General features: G+C 43.1%; 1 protein-coding gene across 1 annotated transcript; it reads left to right on the top strand.

Annotated features, from left to right (window-relative positions):
* The first annotated feature begins 1,226 nt into the window (after positions 1 to 1,226).
* Positions 1,227 to 20,255, top strand: LOC137525422 (indolethylamine N-methyltransferase-like). Its single transcript, XM_068246500.1, has 3 exons — positions 1,227 to 1,405; positions 12,297 to 12,504; positions 19,416 to 20,255. The coding sequence occupies exons 1-3, from the start codon at positions 1,252 to 1,254 to the stop codon at positions 19,837 to 19,839; spliced, it is 786 nt and encodes a 261-aa protein (XP_068102601.1). The 5' UTR covers positions 1,227 to 1,251; the 3' UTR covers positions 19,840 to 20,255.
* Positions 20,256 to 20,999: the final 744 nt, after the last annotated feature.

Raw genomic sequence — 20,999 nt, forward strand, 5'->3', positions numbered from 1 at the left:
TGGCGGCCGATCGACTATCCGATTTGATTATTATAATCAAATTGGATGAAAATTGGTGCCGCCCAGTGCATGCCCGATCAACAAAGCGACCAATTTCGGGCCAAAAACGGATGTAGGGCCGAAGTTGGTTGGTCAGGTGTGTGGCGGTACGGTGGCCGATTTCGGAACAAGCAATGAAATGATGAAACCCTGCTGCTGCCACAGAAATGTATAAATGTGCCTCCCTGTGTGTGAATTTTATTCAAACAATTATTGCGCATTTTCTGTAAATCCAATAAACTTTATTTAACTTCTCAAATATCACTGTGTGTGTCTCTTATATGATATATGTAACTGACATTTTTTATCATAACAACCAGCGATTTATACAGGAAAATCATGACGATTAACATGGTTGCCCAAACGTTCGCATCCCACTGTATGTTTTGCACATTTAAAGGGTTGCTGGGGCTGTTGTCCACCTAAATATGTCTTTCAGAACCACTTCTTTATATCCTGCATGTCTAAAGGGATACCAGGGATGCCACCTGCAGTCTTGGGGAAATTTGGTTTACTAATACCTATATATTGCAGAAATTAAATTATTACAAAATTAAATACTTAACCTCCCTGGCGGTATGATTCCCGCGGCCACAAGGTTTTTTTTAACCTTTTTTTTTTTTTTTTTTAGCATGTAGCTAGCAACATGCTTCCCCCCTCCCTGCGGCGTCCCCCCGTAGCGACTGATTGCCGCCGGCGCCGCTTGCCCATAAGGAAATCCCGCTCTGAACGGGATTTCCTTGAGGGCTTCCCCATCGCCATGGCGACGAACAGAGTGACGTCATCGATGGAGTGACTTCACAGGGAGTCCCGATCCACCCCATAGCGCAGCCTGGAGGCGAAAAAAAAAATTATACAAATCGGCCCAGCAGGGCGGCGGCTTACCCCGTGTCCAGCACTGGGTTACCGCTAAGGAAGTTAATTGTTTTGCTTTTTATCGTAAAGTTTACCTTCCACCTAACCTGTCTATAAACACAGAATATATATTAACCTGGAAGAGAGGTGAATAGTCGATCAATCTACAGCAAACATCAGATCATAGTCACAGCTCAGTCAGCTGGATCCCTATGACTGTCTTGTGAATGTAGCAAACAGTTCTGTTGGAGCCATTTAGTAATAGGTGTAACTACCTGACCCTGAACAACTATAAAAGTAACAACAACATTCATGAATACAGTAGAAAGTGAGAAACCGAGGTGAGAAGATCCTTACATGATGGATTGTGGACCAAAGAAATTCTACCATGAGCATGACTTTAATAGTAGAGATCACGTTGAAACCTATTGCTCTGACAAGCCAGATATGGTGTTTGCAGATGATTCTCTGAAATTTCCGATGGTGAATTGTCATTACATGTTCAGCTCTGGTATGTATGTAGCCGAAAATCTTCTATATGTAGTAAAAGCTGTAAAACAGTTCTTAAAGCGGAATATAACCCTGCATTTCAACTTTGCTCTAAAACATTATTTACAGTATATTATATGCAACCAGCATTTTTTTTTTTTACTAGACCAGCATTGGAAGGGTTACACAGGGCTTTAAAGTCCCTAGAGATTTCTGCAACCGAATCCGAACTTGAGTTAGATACTTTTTGTTTACAAATATGTGTTTATTATGACTCATCTCTCTCACTGAGAAGGAGCTTGGAGGACAGCCAAAGAGATGTATCTATTGATAAACAGTTACACACTAACTAAATAGAATGTAACCATCTGAATGTCTGCACGGAACTTAAAACCTCTGTGTTTAACCCTTCCAATGTTGGTCTAGTAAAAAAAAATGCTTTTTGCATATAATATGCTGTAAATAATGTTTTAGAGCAAAGTTGAAATGCAGGGTTATATTCCGCTTTAAATAGAAAAGCATATTTCTGCACAGTGCTTCAGCTTTTGCATGCTTTGGATGTTCTAGGATAAGATAGTATCCTTGGGTATTGTGTATTTACAAACATGTGGAACTGATGTCTGTGGTTTTAACCATTTTACACCTAGACCTATTTTCCACATTTATGAAGTGTTAACCACTTCACTATTTGCTGGGGCTTACCTGGGGCTTCTATCGGCCTCCTGCAGGTGTCATGTCCCGAGCCATCCTCCTACAATCCTCCGTTCTTCGTCACTGGTCCCAGTCTAATTCATCATCTAATAAAACTGTGACTGAAGGGCCATGGGCGTGCACGTCCTCGCTCCCACTCGCTTCTGCGGGAGCTTACTGCGCAGGCACAGTACGTGGTTTTCTCGTACTGCGCCTGCACAATAAGCTCCTAGAGACGCGAGGGGGAGCGAGCAGTGTTCGTCTAGATAAATAAATAATTACACTGGGACCGGCGGTGGGGAACGGAGAATCGTAGGAGGAAGAAGCAGGACACGACAGCTGTAGGGGGGCGATAAACCCCCCAGGTAAGTGTCAGTTTTTTGTTTTTAAAACCCTCCACAGAAGGGAGGGAAGGAGAGGGAGGGGGGAATGGCGCTGCAGAAGAGGGCTTTGAGGAGCCCCCCCGCTAGGCACACGTGAGCGGCGGCGATCAGACCCCCCCCAGCAGGACATCCCCCTAGTGGGGAAAAAAGGGGGGAAGTCTGATCGCCCTGCCTAAAACCTGATGGTTAAAAAATCAGAGCAATTTTCACCTGTAAGCGCTCCTTCTATTCATTCTTTGGGTTACTTTTTGCTAAGAATTATTTTATTCTAAACGTGTAGAATTTCTCAGTTTTCGGCCATTATAGTTTTAAAATAATACATGCTACCGTAATTAAAACTCACACATTTTAAATGCCCATTTGTCCCAGTTATTGCAACGTTTAAAAATTTCCCTAGTACAATGTATGGCGCCAATATTTCATTTGGAAATGAAGGTGCATTCTTTAAGTTTTGTGTCCATCCCTGATTACAAGCACATCATTTATAAAGTAATAGTAATATACCCTCTTGACATACATATTAAAATGTTCAGTCCCTAATTTGTGTATTTTTTTTTTATTTGTAATTTTTTTTTTCAAAAAAATAAATAAATGCTAACTATTGGGGAGTGTGGGAGGTCAGAGGTTAATTTAAAAAGTAAAAATAAGGTAAAAATAGGTCCTTTATTGAACAAAAAGATAAAAAAAACGCAGATGTCATTTTACTATTTGGTCACAAGATGTAGTATCACTACACAAACAGCAAGCACTGCCTGGACGGGTTTTGTGAATGATGGTGCCATCTAATAGACAGCTATGGTCATTCCCACGGGAACTTAGATCAATGATTTATTGATCTAGCGGCTAGCGATCGGCGGCGGTAATGAGCATGGGGGGCAATCGGTAACGTGCGGTGGGGAGGGACGTGATAGTTACGCCTCTGCAAGAAGTTATGGGAACTTCCTGGGACACAGTTACTCGTCCCAGGGGAGAAGAAGTGGTTAATTATGTCTCTATTTAAAGGAAACCTGTGAGAAGAAAGTGCCCTAAAATAGGTACACACTTTGGGAGAGGGAAGCCTCTGAATTCTTCAGAGGCTTCGCCCGTCTTCCTCCATTGGCTTATTCCAGCGATGTCTCGTCCACAAAACACATGCGAAGGAGCATGGAGCTGCTCAGGTTTCAGATGAAAAACCCAAGTCAGGATGGGTATTACATATGCGTGAGCCACCTGCCCTGTAACATGGACCCAATCATACCCGGCTTTTTCCTGCTAAAGCCCAGATGGTTCCATGCAACTGCATAGGCACAGTGTGGTTATGCTTTGGAGGTCTCAGCACTGAAATGACCTGGCAGAGGCCATCAGAGAAAGCCTCTGTCGGACCCAGAGGCTTCCTTCTCCGAAGTAAGTATCTAAATGTGTGCTTTGAAAATCTCATAGATTTGCTTTAATCAAATGCTATTTTTGGGGGGTTGGGTGCTTTCTTCCCCTAGAAATTAATTTAAATTGACAAAGGACAAGAAATTGAAAAATTACTTGTGCACTGTTTCTCAGTTTTTACTCATTATTGTGAGGGGATTGGACACTAAGGTAGGATTTCCTGCTTAGTCACCTAAATATTGCATGGGCTAATGAGCACAGGCATCTTCCACAGCACTTTTACATAGTGTATATAGTAATGCTACTGACTAAACTCATAATCTAATCCTTCCATAATCATTGTTGAATGTGTTACCATGTTATTATTATGTATTTATATAGCACTGACATATTCTGCAGCACTTTACAGAGTACATAGTCATGTCACTGTGTGTCCTCAGAGAAGCTCACAATCTAATCCCTACTATAGTCATAGTCTAATGTCCTACTATATTATTAGTATTTATTGATTTAGCACTGGCAATGTCTGCAGCACTTTACAGAGTACATAGTCATGTCACTGACTGTCCTTAGAATCTTTTTCCACCATACTGTAGTTATAATCGAATGTCCTACCATACTATTAGAATGTATTTACAGTATATAGCACTGACATCTTCTGCAGCACTTTCTAGTTCACATACTTAATCCTTCTATAGTCAGTCTTTGTCTACAATTCACTAATCTCATAAGGCCAGTAAAAACTTATCCCAACACATCAATGCCTAGTGCATCAATTCCTAAACCTAGCGTTATCTTAATTTATTTATTTTTGGATTATATTCAACTTCCACTTGTATGACATACTAATCTTGACACTCTAAATGCTCCATTCTCCCTAAACTAAATTAATAATGTAATAAACAAATCTTAAATCTAACCAGTTCCAAACAAATGAATAATATTCATATGTCTTATCAATTCTCTCTACCGCAATGCAAAATATATGTAACAACTTCAACCCAAGGGTTTTTTCCCTAACGGACCAGAGCATTTTTCCCTGTCAGCACCCCTCCCTTCCATTCACCAATAACTACAAATCACTACTTATCACATGAAATGATCTGTAACTTATTTATTTATTTTTGCAACAAACAAGGCTTTTGTTGGGTGATGTCAGTAATTGCTTTATTTTTGTGTTGTCAGTATTTACTTTATTTTTTATGCATTTTATAGGAAAAAAAAAGGAAAGTGCACTATTTCTCTAAATGCATTCCTTATAGTTTTAAAATAAGCAATATTACTATGAATAAAACCTACACATTTTATCAGCCCATTAGTCCCAGTTATCACAACATGTCAATGATGTTCGTAGTACAATGTATTGCAACAATATATTATTTGGAAATAAAGGTGTATTTTTTCTGGTTTGGGTTTTTAGTATCCAACCAATAATTGCATGCCCTTATTACTAAAATAACAATAATATACCTATTACATACATATTAAAAAAAGCTCAGTCCCTAACATATCCATTTATGTATTATGTTTTAAATGCTGTCATTTTTTTTTTTTTTACAAGTCTTTGATTTTGGTAACTATTTGGGGAGTAGGGGGTGATTTTAATGTATTTTTATTGAAAGTAAAAAGTGTCAAATGTAGTGTAAAATGTGTATTTTTACTTTTTTTTATGTATTTTTCTACCACTAGATGTCACTAGTCTGTGTGCTTTGAACAAGCTCACAGAGAGTGTTGTTACTGCAAAGATCATTGGCTTCTTGTTGAAGTCATGATGTTTCCCTCACAGGCACTTTGATTGGTTCAGGAAGTTCTTGTTCACCAATTGCAAATCTTTGATTTCTGATGGGTACGCATGGTGGGGAGTGCTTGTGGGTGCACGGTAGTGGCAGAGAATATTTTAAAATGTCTGTTGGTCCATTAAGAGCGACCAACAGGACGTTTTAAAATGATGTATTTTCCAGAAGTGGTTAATTACCTTAGGACACAAAGTAATACTTAGATGACATTTTCCTAATTTGCAGATACGTATCAAAACTTGCACCGGACTTAGGCCCCATTCACACTTGCGTTTTGGCAAGTAAACGGACCGGATCCTGATCGGATCCTGACCTGATCCTGATCAGAACCGTACGGTTCCGATCCGGATCCGATCCGGATCCGGTCCGTTTGCATCAGGCATGCATCAGGCTGCCATCCGGATCCGTGGGCAAAAAATAGCGAAATTTTAAGAAAAAAATGTTGGGGTCAGCAGAAGGTGCACCTGGTGCACCTGTAGAATCAGGTTCCTCCGCTGTAGGCCTCACCTCCACCTCCGACATTCTGCCAAACAGCTCCAGCACGTCTGTCACTGCTGCTCCACTCCAGACATGCTTGGCCCATGTGTCCCCATCCGAAATGGCCGCTTGGATACGCATAGGAAGTGGGGTAGAACGTCAGGTTTTTGTAGGCAGTGTGTTCTGTGCCTTCCGTTTCCCATTGGTTTCTTTGTTCCGGATGGTGCTGTCAGGCTCAGGTCCGGCTCCGGTCCGGGTGCGTGGGCTGGAGATCCGGACCCAAAAAATAGCGCATGTTGGAAAAGAGTCCGGAGTCCGGATCCGATCTGGCTCCGGTACGTACGGAACGGACGCGTGTGAACGTCCGTATAGACTTTACATTGCTATGCGGAACGTACGTTCCGTTTGTACAGTATGCGGTCCGGATCAGACCAGGAAAATCCGGATAGCGAACGCTAATGTGAACCGGGCCTTATATCTTTTCTAACTAGTGTTACTGCAACATCAGATAACATTTCCCAAATATCTTTTTATAAAATTAATCTCCATAAACCCTATATATTTGGGTTTTACAACGATATAAGGTTAAAAGAAACCTACATCTCATATATCATACCACTGTATTAGCCTGTTTAACCCTCAAACATTTATAAATGTAACATTATTAAATTATTTGAAGATATTTCAAAGAATTATATACAGCAATATTTTAAAATTTCAAATATCATAAGTAGAACAATTAGAATTGTTTATAATGAAAATTCTTTCTAAAATATTTTATATTATTATTATTATTTTATACACATACTATATTCTAACTTCCAAATTAAACAGACAAATGTCAACATTTATATGAAATGGTAGCAAATTAAGAATCTATCTTTATAATGCAAAAGCTCTTTAAAAAAGGTATTCATCCTATTCATCCTAGATTGCTCTAGATAATGGTTAATAACTAAATCCAACAAAAAATTGTCAAACATTGAAAGATTCTTAATTATGAATCATACACATTCATATATTTTAGCTTATATTCTAAAACCTAAAAGTGTCCCAACATTATCTTCTTCTGTTAGAGCCACTCTACAAATTGGGAGTAGTGATGGGCCACATATGAAATTTTGGGTTTGCAAATTTTGAATCTGAATCTATGCAAAAATGTGCAAATTTGGTAAACCTGAAAATCTCCATAGACTTCAATGGGCAGGAGAATGTTAAAACCTACAAAGACTGTTTCTGGCCACAAAAGAGATGGAAAAGTTGTTTCAAGGGGCCTGATACCTGGACAGGGGCATGCCAAAGGGGGACCCACCAAAAATGACATAGTTAACACAGAGTCATGCTTTAATCATTAAAGGGCAGAAATCACATTACATTCCTAAATTGGTGGAATAAAGTGCTTTAAAACATCGGGCATGTGTACAAGTCCCAAAGTACAGATAAACTGTACTTTGGGACTTGTAATTTGTAAATAGTCATTATTACTTGTGCACAAAAGCAAACATGGTAACTGTATGGGTAATACAAAGTAGCGAACATTTTTACTGAATGTTATTTCAGAGTTTTATTACATTTTAACCACTTGTCGACCGCCTAATGCCGATTGGCGGCAGCAGAGTGGCTCTCTTGTTCGACCAAGAGATTTTCAGAATCAGAATCAGAATCAAGTTTAATGGCCAAGTACAGGGGTTTGCACCTGGAATTATTTTTGGCACAGGCAGGCTCGAGTAGTACACAAGACAAGTAATACAGATATACAGTACCGTAGACAGATATACAACAGTAGTACAGGAGGGCAGTAGAGTAGTTAATTAACTCTAGAATAGTTGAGGTGATGTACCATGGGTGGGCTACTACCCGGGTGTAAGCGCTGGAGCTAGGGAGTGCGCTTGGGAGGGAACGTTGAGGAGGGCGATGGCTTGTGGAAAGAAGGTGTTTCTGTGTCTAGTGGTCCTGGTGGGTAAGGACCTGTAGCGGCGGCCTAGGGGGAGGAGACTGAAATAGCGGTTGCCAGGGTGGGTGGGGTCACTTGCTATCCTAGCGGCCCTTGAGCTTAGTCTTGACGAGTAGAGAATGTTAAGTGGTGGGAGGGGAGTACCGATGATCCTTTTGGCAGACTTTATGACTCTTTGTAGTCTGTACCTGTTGCTCGCAGAGGCCCCTGCATACCACACGATGATGGAAGAGCCAAGTATTGACTCAATGGCAGCAGAATAGAAGCAGGTCATAATGTCTTGCGACATTCCAAACTTTTTCAGCTGTCGTAGGAAAAACAGCCGTTGTTGCACTCTCTTCTGGATCATTGTGACATTTGCCTCCCACCTTAGGTTGCTGGATATGGTGGTGCCTAGGAAACGTGCGTGCGGGACCCTGGCCACCTCAGTGCCTTCGATGAGGACCGGGGGGAGTTCGGGACAGCCTTTTATGAAATCAATGATCAGTTCTGCGGTTTTAGCTGTGTTCAGTACAAGCTTGTTTGCCTTGCACCAGTTGCAGATATTCGCAATCTGTTGGCGATAGGCTCGTTCATCGCTCCCTTCTATAAGACAAAGGATGGTGGTATCACCTGCAAACTTGATGACCTGGACCGAGTTGTTTGTTGAGATGCAGAAGTCTGTGTACAGCGAGAACAGCATTGGGGAGGAGCGAAATTTGACGGGCGCTTGCACGAGTGCAAGCTCCCGCCACTGTAAACAGATGGCCCCAGAGATCAGCCTGCCAGCAGCTGATCAGCGCTGGCAGGCTGTTATTTTTTATTTTTTCAGCAGGAAAGTACGTATATAGCGCTGACATTGTAAGCAGTGCTGTACAGAGTATAAGCGTGTCACTTCACTGTACCTCAGAGGGGTTCACAATCGAATCCACGCCATAGTAGTGAGTGTAACATAGTCTAGGGCTATTTAAAGGGGAAGCCAATTAAATAATCTATATGTGTATTATTTTATAAAATGTATGTCATTTTTAATTAATAATAATAAAAAAAAACTTAGCAATCAGATACCAGCAAACTAGAGCTCTATTAGTGGGAAGAAAAGGGGGTAAAAATTAATTTGGGTGCTAAGTTGTATGACCAAGCAATAAACCGGTGTTATGATCACTTCTGCAGCATGTACTGCTGGCTGCAGTTTTAATGTAGACAAGCAGTTTTTGATTTCTTTGCGTGCATTTGCTCGCATAGTTTTGCTTGCGCTCACACTGAGTGTTGATTCCATCTGTAGTCGCTCTGAAGGTAATGACAGTTTAAGATGCTCTTGTGAAGTCAAACATTGTCTGTTGCAGTGGAGCTGCAACCCCTTTCATGCTGATTGCATAGTTTTGTCTGCCTTTTCCTGCTGTCAGCTTGTGACTGATTATCATTCACCTGTGTGGGAATCTGCATGTCTGCTCCCATTGGATGACCTCAGTATAAAGAACTGCTTCCTGCAGTGCTCCTCGGGCTATCATAGTTCCAGCATAAGCCTGTCTTGCTGTTACTCTGGCCCCAGACCGTGTTCCTAGTTCTAGTGTTAATTCATGTGGACTGCACTGATCTCCTGCGTAGGAGTCAGTGAGTCCTTCTAGTCCTGTTCTTGTTTATCAGTATTTGTTACTTTGCTAGTCTTGCATCATATATTGGTTCATTGCCGATATATACGCATACTAGCGCGTTTGTTATTTTCCTTGTACTCGTGTTACGTTAATACATCAGTGTCGCTGATATATACGTACTCGAACTGTTTATATCCTGTGTTCAGTCAGTCAGTTCCAGCACATTTCGGTAGTGTAGGGTTTAGCGGAGGCACCGCCGCCGCACTGGTCAGCATGGCGGCGGTCTCCGCTTCCCAGCCGGCGGTTTCTGCCACTCGGGCGGAGCTGGTGGCACAGTGCAGTGGGGACACCGCCGCCCCGGCTGGCGACATGGCGGCGGGTCTCACAACCCAGCCGGCGGACTTTGGTGCGCGTTCGTGCGCTGACCTGGGGCCTGGCCTCTCTGGTACACAGCAGGAGGAGGCAGCAGGACTTTAACCTCCTACGTAGGAGGGTCAGCTGACTCTCCAGTCAGCTGACCTCAGGAGATCTCCGTATTGGCTGGGCTTCTGGGCGGGCTGGCTGAGTGACTCTCAGCATATAAGGAGCTGGATGTCAGTTGCTCCTTGTCTGCTGTCGTGAATACATTCGTGTTAGCGCTCAGACCTTAGTCCAGTTTCCTAGGTGTTGATATCAAGGACGTCACACCTTAGATTAGGATTGTATTTGTATATTTACCTATGTTTTGACTCTGGCTATCCCTGACTACTCTTTACTCTAATCGCTCTTGTACTTTTGCCTATCTAATTCAAGTTGCTGACCCTGCCTGTTTACCGACTCTGAATCAGCCTTCCGTTTCTGTGCTGCTGCCGCCTTCTCTGTTGCCGAACCTCTGCTTGTCTGACCTTTCTCCCTTCAGTGGAACGTCTCCCACTGTAGGGTTATCTCTGAGGCTTGCCTCTCTGAGACGCCTGCCCTAGCAGACAATTACTGCCAGGGGCCGAGATTCCTCTCTTTGCCTGGTTTGAAGATCTCACACACGGGGTTCCCATTCAGAGGTAACCACACCTCTGAGGAATTGCCGTGTGGTGGATATTTCCACGATCTTGTGAATTATTACTGTCGTTATTATCATTTACTGTATTAGGTGTCCGGAGGTTAGTTACACTTGTATTATTGGTGATTCTGCAGATCATCAATAATCAGGTGACATCTGTATTATTGGCGATACTGCAGATCACAAATAATCAGATTCTCTCTCTTTGCTGACACCGATCCTTACAGGTAGGTTGCGCTTATCGTGATCACCCGTGCTTAGTTAGTTCAGTCCTGTTCCTGTTACCTTGCAAGGATTGCGCTCACTTCTGCGTAGAAGTAGCGAATCCTTCCTAGTCCTGTTCCTTGTATTGCTCCAGTTCCTAGTCAGTGTTCCTTGCTTATGTTATATATCGGTTCCTCGCCGATATATACATATGTTAGTCAGTCGTTTGTAGTTTCATTGATAGCTGTAATTATAATACGCTAGGAATATCCAATCTATTGTATATTAAGTATTGTTTGTGGTTGCTCGGATCTACGCCTGCTCTGTGCGCCACATCTCCTACGGGAGTCAGTCCTCTCCTCCACTACACTGGGGATATCCTGGTCTCTTGTGTGTGTGTCTCCTTCATGTCAGGTTATGCATTACGTGCGGACTGTGGAGAATATACCACCGAGCGTAACAACCGTAACAACAACTTATACAATAACTCATACAATAAACCAGAAAGTTGTGAAGTGCTGAATTGTAAACAATGGCCTGTTCACTAGGGGAGTATAAACCTCTGGTGCCTCAAGAGGTTAAGAATTCATTGCAAATAATACTGTGTTAGTCTTTCAAATTTGTTATGAATGTTTGCTTTTACATTATATTAAATTAAAAATAAATGAGAAATCAATGTTTGAATTCTTTATTTAAAAGTATTTATTTACGTGCATTTTTACATTTCTTCAAATGCTTACATCAAATTATCTGTTTTTGCAATTCTCATACACCATAATAAACAACAATAAATACAGAAAATATAATTTTGGATGTGGTTCAAGATTTGTCTGTGGGGGAGCTGAAAATTAGCCATCCTATTTCCTATATGGGCTATAGATACAGTTATTTATCTCATCAGTTTATATTATGTTTGAATTTGCTTCAACAGTTTTATGATTGTGAGGTACTTAAAGGATACCCGAAGTGACATGTAACATGATGAGATAGACATGTGTTTTTACAGTGCCTAGCACACAAATAACTATACTGTATTCCTTTTTTTCTTTCTTTGCCTGAAAGAGTTAAATATCAGGTATGTAAGTGGCTGACTCAGTCCTGACTCAGACAGGAAGTGACTACAGCGTGACCCTCACTGATAAGAAATTCCCCTTTTTTTTACCTCTTTCTTGCTCTCAGAAGCCATTTTCTGCTAGGAAAGTGTTTTATAGTTGGAATTTCTTATCAGTGAGAGTCACACTGTAGTCACTTCCTGTCAGGACTGAGTCAGCCACTTGCATACCTGATATTTAACTCTTTCAGACAGAGAGAGAGAAAAAAGGAACACCGCCTAGTTATTTGTGTGCTAGGTACTGTACATACACATGTCTATCTCATCATGTCACATGTCAGTTTGGGTATCCTTTAACATAAGCCTTTTTGCTTTTAATAATCCCACAGGTTTTGTAAAGGGAGATGTTTTGATTGATCTCAGTATTGGTTCCCTCATTCATCATCTCTACCCTGCTTGTGATATCTTCAAGAACATAATTATACTGAAGCTCAATGAGAGATGTAACATGGAGACAAGCAGATGGAAGGACACTCGCACTGGTGCTTTTACTTGGAATCACGCATCAGCCCATGCTGCCAAGTTAGAAGGAAAGAGGTGAGGCATATTGTAATTGCGATCGCAGTAATTGGCTCGCGGGGGGAGGGAGGGATGGGAATAAAAAAATAGTATGATTTTATACAAAAAAAAAACAATTAAACAAATAAACAAATATGCCAGTGGGGATCAGAGCCCACCAACAGAAAGCTCTGTTGGTGGGCATAAAAGCTGAAAAGGGGGGGGGGGGGGAAATCACTTGTGTGCTGAGTTGTACATCCCTGCAGCAAGGCCTTAAAGCTGCAGTGGCCTAATTTGCAAAAAATAACCAGGTCACTGGGGGGGGGGGGGGTAAGGCCTGTGGTCCTTAAGTGGTTAAGGTCCACATTATTGTCTGTATTGCTGCTAATGTGATTGCTTTAAAGAGACTCTGAAGTCTCAAAAAAGCTTCTTTTTACGTAATAAAAGTGTTTAACCTAATAGCTGTCACGTTCCGTAACAACTAGAGAGGACAGAGAGTGACTGATCTCTGGAGATCTGCAGTATCGCCAGAAATACAGATATACCTGATTATAAGTGATCTGCAGTCTCACCGATAATCCGATATATACGCTAACCTCTGTCCACCCACATGGGGTGTAATGATTGGTGCAAACAATAATAGCGTATTGCTCTGTGGCGAGGGCCCACAGAACACAGACTACCGTCCAGCGGCAAGGGCCCGCTGGCGGGGATGGTCGACAAGCAAGGATCGGCAACAGGTAATCAGAAATACGAGGTACAGAATCAGGAGGCGGAGGCGGAGTCTAGAAGGCTAGCCGGGGTTCGGCAACAGAGATCAGAGATACGAGGTACAGAGACGGTAGGCAAGAGAGTAAACGAGGGCACAGCAAGGTAGGCAACGGGAAATCAGATAGGCAGCAGTACAGAAGGATTCGGCAAACTCAGAGTCAAGGACAGGCAAAAGATCAAAGACACAGGTAAATACAATGGTATATTTCTTCCAGTACCTATATATTGGCGTAACCAATATATAAGTATACTGTGGATCCGAGAGCTAGCACAGAGTGTGATCGCTACAGCGGACAAGGAGTACTGACAGTCTGCTGCTTAAATGCAGATTGTTCCTCCAGGAACCCCCACCCCCCGGATGATGTCAGCAAGGGGCGGAGCGTGCCTCAACAGGGCGGATCAAGGCAACCTTCTCCTCAGGGCATAAAGGGCCTGACGCTCCGTGCGTGAGCGCGTTGCCCGGCCCTGCAATGATGACTTGTGGCTGTGACGGCCGCCGGCGCCGCCAGCTGATGCCGACCGGAAGTTCGGGGATCCGGTGACGTCAGCGCTGCGAGCGGCGTCCATACTGGCCGCCGCTGAAGAGGTGAGTCTCTCCCTGACATTACCCCTCCCCTGAGGCGTGGTCTCCGAACGCGCTAAGGAAGGTTTATCAGGATGGGAGTCATGAAACTCCTGTATGAGTTCTTGTGCATGGCAATGATGAGCTGGTACCCATGATCTCTCCTCAGGACCGTATCCCCTCCAATGAACCAGATACTGGAGAGACCTCCTAAGAAATCGAGAATCCAGTATTCTCTCGACCTCATACTCAGGCTCCCCATCCACTAACACAGGAGGAGGACCAGGGTCCACATGCACCGCAGGTTTTAGTAATGACACATGAAATGTTCTCACCCCACGCATAGATTGAGGCAACGTTATCTGATAAGAAACTTTATTGATTCTTTTAGCTACTGGATATGGACCCACAAATTTAGGCCCAAGCTTAGCTGAAGGTTGCCGTAAGGCGATATGCCGAGTGGAAATCCATACAAGATCCCCGGGAGAGAACTCCCACTCGGGTGAACGCTTTCGGTCAGCCTGTACTTTCTGGAGTGAAACCGACTTCTTTAAATTGGCATTTACTTCCTTCCATCGGGATTTTAGTGTCTCCTGCCAGTTTTCTAGGGCAGGAAAAGGAGAAGAACTAACAGGAAAGGGGGAAAACCTGGGAGATCTCCCATTAACAATCTGAAAGGGTGAAAACCCTGAGGAAGAGCTCCGGAGATTGTTATGGGCAAATTCGGCGTATGGTAAGTATTGTACCCATTCTGTTTGGTTATCTGCCACATAACACCGGAGATACTGTTCCAGTGACTGGTTCACCCTCTCTGTCTGACCATTGGTCTGAGGGTGATAACCAGATGAAAATGAAAGCGTAATTCCTAGTACTCTGCAAAATTCTTTCCAAAATTCCGAGATAAACTGTACCCCCCTGTCAGACACTATATTCTCTGGGACCCCATGAAGGCGAAGGACATGGACTACGAATAGCTCAGCCAGTTCCTTGGCGGAGGGAAATTTTCTCAATGGCACAAAATGAGCCATTTTAGAAAATCGGTCAATAATGACCCAAATCACCGTGTTACCATCTGAAGAAGGCAATTCCCCCACAAAATCCATGGATATGTGAGTCCAGGGTTCAGAGGGTATGGGCAGGGGTTGGAGGGTACCTACTGGGGATATATGTGAGGGTTTGCTCCGTGAACATACTGCACAAGAGGCAACAAATTCCTCGACATCCCTCCTCCAGTTGGGCCACCAGACACTCCTGGATAACAATTCTCTGGTTCTGTCAATTCCAGGATGCCCTGCCAGTCTGGATGAATGGAACAACTGCAACACCTGTAACCTAAACTGTAACGGAACAAACATCAGATCAGGTGGCTTCCCCGTCGGACTGTCTGGTTGATGAGGAAGAAGAACAGAGGCAAGATCCTCCCTCGAATCTACACAAGCCAACACCACTTTCTCAGATAAAATTGGATCTGGTTCAGAGGGCAATACCGACTCTATGTCAAAACATCGGGAGAGGGCATCTGCTTTGACATTTTTACTTCCCGGTTTGAATGTGATAATGAAGTCAAACCGGGAAAAAAATAAAGACCACCGTGCCTGTCTGGGATTCAATCTCTTAGCCCCCTTCAGATACTCCAAATTCTTGTGATCTGTATAAACTGTGATCACATGTTCTGCCCCCTCAAGCCAGTGTCGCCACTCTTCAAATGCCAACTTCACAGCAAGCAATTCCCTATTGCCAATATCATAATTTTTCTCTGCCTCGGAAAATTTTTTCGAAAAAAAAGCGCAGGGATGGAGTCTTCCCTGTGACCCGGTGTATTGTGACAAGACTGCCCCAACCCCAATCTCAGATGCGTCTACTTCCACAATAAATGGTCTGGAAGAATCCACGTGATGCAAAATGGGGGCGGAACAGAACGCTGTCTTAAGGTTTTGAAAAGCGGAAATGGCCTCGGAAGACCAATTGACGGTGTTAGCCCCTTTCTTGGTCATGTCAGTAAGAGGGGCTATCAAGGCGGCATACCCCTTTATGAATTTTCTGTAATAATTAGAAAACCCCAAAAATCGTTGTAGGGCCTTCAGTCCAACTGGCTGAGGCCAGTTCAAAACCGCCGTGACCTTGCTGTTATCCATAGATAACCCGGAACTCGAGATTATATAACCTAAAAATGGAACCTCTGTGACCTCAAATAAACATTTTTCTAATTTAGCATATAATGAATTCTCACGTAATTTGAGCAAAACATACTGAACTTGTGACCGATGTTCCTTGATATCATGAGAAAAGACCAGGATGTCATCTAGATAGACGACCACGAACCTCCCCACAACGTCCCTGAAAATGTCATTGACCAGCTCCTGGAAGACAGCGGGAGCATTACACAGACCAAAAGGCATGACCGTATATTCGTAATGCCCGTCCTGGGTGTTGAACGCTGTCTTCCACTCGTCCCCCTGCCTAATTCTGACCAAATTGTAAGCTCCCCTGAGATCTAACTTGGTAAATATCTGGGCACCTGTGACCTGATTAAAGAGATCATCGATCAGGGGGAGCGGGTAACGATTTTTAATTGTAATGGCGTTAAGAGCTCTGTAGTCAATACAAGGCCGCAGGCCACCATCTTTTTTCTTTACAAAGAAAAACCCTGCCCCAGCGGGTGACTTAGAGGGTCTAATGAACCCCTTCTCCAAGTTCTCCTGGATGTATTCCCTCATGGCCACTTTCTCGGGACCAGTGAGATTGTAAAGGTGACCCCTGGGAGGCATGGTTCCAGGTCTGAGTTCAATCGGGCAGTCATACGGTCTGTGAGGTGGCAGTGAATCAGCAGATCGTGGACAGAACACGTCGGCATAAGATACATATGGCTGAGGGAGTCCCTGAAGAACTAACTGAGTGGCACGGAGAGGTATTTGGGAAATACAGTGCTTCTGACAGTATGGTGACCAGGATAATAATTGCCCGGAGGCCCAATCTATTTGTGGGGAATGCAGACGTAGCCATGGTAGGCCCAAAATAATAGGACAAGAAGGCATTCTGATTAGATAGAATCGTAACCTCTCACAATGTAAGATCCCCACAGTACATGTCAACTCAGGTGTGACGGAGACCGGCAAACTATCCTGTAATGGCGAATCATCAATGGCCGTGACTATGATATGTTTTTCTAACGGGATGACTGGTATGCCCATCTTTAAAGCTAGACTAGAGTCCATAAAATTGGCTGCAGCGCCTGTATCAATAAAAGCCTGCAGTAAACTGACCTGTTTATTCCAGGAAATGGAAATAGGTAATAACACTTTATCTCTGGGAGGTATCGAATTCTCGCCCAGGGTAGTACCTCCGACTAACCCTAGGCGGAGAAGTTTTCCGCCTTCCTGGTACAAACAGATGCGATATGACCTTTCTCCCCACAATAAAGACATAGACCCTCCTTTCTTCTTCTTAACTTTTCTGTCTCAGATAGTTTAGAATGACCCAACTGCATGGGCTCATCAGTGGAAGGAGAGCTGGGAAGACTTATGGGAGTTTGAAGTCGCATAATGGGTCGTTGTCTAGATGACTTATGAAAACGTACCCTTCGATCAATTTTAATAGCAAGGCTTATGGCTTCATCCAGAGTTCTGGGTTCAGGGTGACTTAACATTAATTCAGATACAGAGTCAGCTAACCCCGTCAGAAACCTATCTAAAAGAGACTGTGCCTCCCACCTGGTGGAGAACGACCACTTGCGGAACTCTGCCGCATAAGTCTCAACAGAGTTCTGACCTTGTCTGAGTCTCTTGAGTTTCATTTCAGCTGTGGCGGCTATATCTGGATCATCATATACCACCGCCATGGCATTAAAAAAGTTCTCAACAGAGGTAAGGGCCTCATGACCTAAGGGTAAGCTGTAGGCCCAGGTCTGTGAGTTGCCCTGTAAGAGGGTCTTTATAAGCGTGACCCTTTGTAATTCTGAACCAGATGAGATAGGACGCATCAAAAAATAAGACTGACAGCGATCCCGAAAATTTCGGAAATCGGAACGTTCCCCTGAAAATGGTATCGGTAACGGCATCTTAGGTTCGACAGGTGCTATGGGAGCGGGAACACCTGGTGCCTGCAAGTTTTGCACAGTCTCTGTTAGTCGGTTGATCTGGACCTGCTGGTCTTTAATGGTCTGGTCCAATTGAGCAACGACTGTAGTCAGAGTATTGACCTGCTGGACCAGGGCTTCCATATTAATTGGTCCGCTGTACTGTCACGTTCCGTAACAACTAGAGAGGACAGAGAGTGACTGATCTCTGGAGATCTGCAGTATCGCCAGAAATACAGATATACCTGATTATAAGTGATCTGCAGTCTCACCGATAATCCGATATATACGCTAACCTCTGTCCACCCACATGGGGTGTAATGATTGGTGCAAACAATAATAGCGTATTGCTCTGTGGCGAGGGCCCACAGAACACAGACTACCGTCCAGCGGCAAGGGCCCGCTGGCGGGGATGGTCGACAAGCAAGGATCGGCAACAGGTATTCAGAAATACGAGGTACAGAATCAGGAGGCGGAGGCGGAGTCTAGAAGGCTAGCCGGGGTTCGGCAACAGAGATCAGAGATACGAGGTACAGAGACGGTAGGCAAGAGAGTAAACGAGGGCACAGCAAGGTAGGCAACGGGAAATCAGATAGGCAGCAGTACAGAAGGATTCGGCAAACTCAGAGTCAAGGACAGGCAAAAGATCAAAGACACAGGTAAATACAATGGTATATTTCTTCCAGTACCTATATATTGGCGTAACCAATATATAAGTATACTGTGGATCCGAGAGCTAGCACAGAGTGTGATCGCTACAGCGGACAAGGAGTACTGACAGTCTGCTGCTTAAATGCAGATTGTTCCTCCAGGAACCCCCACCCCCCGGATGATGTCAGCAAGGGGCGGAGCGTGCCTCAACAGGGCGGATCAAGGCAACCTTCTCCTCAGGGCATAAAGGGCCTGACGCTCCGTGCGTGAGCGCGTTGCCCGGCCCTGCAATGATGACTTGTGGCTGTGACGGCCGCCGGCGCCGCCAGCTGATGCCGACCGGAAGTTCGGGGATCCGGTGACGTCAGCGCTGCGAGCGGCGTCCATACTGGCCGCCGCTGAAGAGGTGAGTCTCTCCCTGACAATAGCCCTAACTAAACCACCGCATTCCCGCCGCTCTAATCTAACTAAATTCCCCCAAAACTCCCCGGGGGACAATCCGGGCAGCGCTTCCGTGTGAGGCAGAGCTATGAGCTGCAGCCCTTCCTCACATGCATCTGTCAGCCCGGATCACCACCTCTCCCCCACCCCTCTCAGTCTTCCTTCACTGAGAGAGGCGGGGCAGAGGCGGAGATCCGCCACTGACAGAAGCGTGTGAGGCAGGGCTGCAGCTCGTAGCTCTGCCTCACACGGAAGCGCTTAGGGCAGCAAAATCCACGACCAAGAAAGTCGTGGATTTTGCAGGGGAGAGGGAGGGGGGAGTTAGGGGGGATTTAGTTTACAGCGGCGGTTTAGTTGGGGCTATTAGGTTAAACACATTTATTACATAAAAAGATGTTTTTTTTAGACACTTCAGTCTCTCTTTAAAGCCTTTCCTGTTTTGTTTCTCAGTGACCAAGTTAAAGACAAGGATCAACAACTAAAAACAGCCATCAGTCACATTATATTATGTGACTTTGGAAATGAAAATATTACTCATCCTGTTGTGCTTCCTCTTGCTGACTGCATCACTAGTTACTCTGTTTTGGAAGCCATCAGCAAAGATGAAGATGATTATGTGAGGAACCTGGAGAAAATCTCCAAGCTGTTGAGACCCGGAGGCCACCTGATACTGGTTGGGGTATTAAATGCATCTTATTACATGGTTGGAAGAGAGAAGTTTCATGTTTTTGATTGTGATGAAAGCTTTGTGAAAAATGCCCTCAGCAAGCTGGGCTTTATTATTGACTATTGTGCAGTGAAGAGGAGGAAGAATGACAGCAAATTGATTGACTATAAAGCTATAATGTTTATCACAGCTTATAAGACCAAGTAGGTCAAAATAGCTGCCAGCCTTTATCTCAAAAAGTGATCTACAGTCTATCTATCTATCTATCTATCTATCTATCTATCTATCTATCTATCTATCTATCTATCTATCTATCTATCTATTTATCTAATTTATCCAGCATAACGCACTATGGCAAGATGAAATATCACCCCATCCCCCAGTAAAAGTCATAAATGGCTAATTACTCACCCTTTTGTGTCATGGAATGTTATTAATTCAATTGCTTGCACACTGTTAGAAATTTATACATTTTAGTCATCATGTTAAATCAAGTTGTAATCAGCAGTGCTGTATCTTGTATCAGTGTTCAGATTTCATGTATATCATTGTCTGTATCATTATGTATCCCTTGTTTGTTTTCTTACATTGTACAGCGCCACGGAATATGTTGGCGCTTTATAAATAAATAAATAATAATAATAATAATTACAATTGTGCAACATTTTTCACAAAATTTCACAACTACGAACACATACATAATCATGATTTGGAAATTCAATTGACTATGCATAATCCATTCATTATTTTGCATAATTATGCATTTTTTTTTTTTAGCAAAGCTTCTATACATACTGTTGTTACCAAAATGTATACATATGTTAAGGAGAATAGTGGTAACAAGTCAAAATTCAAAGGGAAATGAAAACTACAAGGTCTTGAAATATACATATATATAATTTTTTTTACTTACATAAGTTGTCATTTCAGTGACGATAGCATGCATGAGGACTTTTCATGAAAATCACACAAAATAACAATCCCTGATTATGGTTACAACTAAGATTAATTACGATTTTTTACCAAAATTTTTCATCACGATTCTGCATTGCAATTGCGAATTACAATGCTAAATTTTTTATGCAAAATTTAAGCTTATCACTAGTCCCCTCCATTTATGAATATTTATAACACAGCTGCATCTATGTATACCCTTGGAATGATTGTGAACATTAAAATAAAACTGTATTAACTTGAGACTGCAGGCTTTCTTTACCCATTGCATACACAATTTTAAGATTCAGGTTTTTTTAACAAGTTTTTCAAATCACATGCATACTGTATGTAATTTCCATTCAAATTCATAGTAGTATTCACAATGCAATGCATTATAAACACATTATATTTTTTCCTAAAATACATATGAT

This window comes from Hyperolius riggenbachi, chromosome 7 (genome assembly GCF_040937935.1).
Source record: "Hyperolius riggenbachi isolate aHypRig1 chromosome 7, aHypRig1.pri, whole genome shotgun sequence".
NCBI lineage: Eukaryota > Metazoa > Chordata > Amphibia > Anura > Hyperoliidae > Hyperolius > Hyperolius riggenbachi.

What these genes read in the sequence shown, in the direction of transcription:
- LOC137525422 (XM_068246500.1), top strand. Translation starts at nt 1,252, where the DNA reads ATGATGGATTGTGGACCAAAGAAATTCTACCATGAGCATGACTTTAAT. An exon ending in TCATTACATGTTCAGCTCTG is followed by an intron (nt 1,406 to 12,296) that starts GTATGTATGTAG and finishes ATAATCCCACAG; the next exon opens with GTTTTGTAAAGGGAGATGTT. An exon ending in GCCAAGTTAGAAGGAAAGAG is followed by an intron (nt 12,505 to 19,415) that starts GTGAGGCATATT and finishes TTTGTTTCTCAG; the next exon opens with TGACCAAGTTAAAGACAAGG.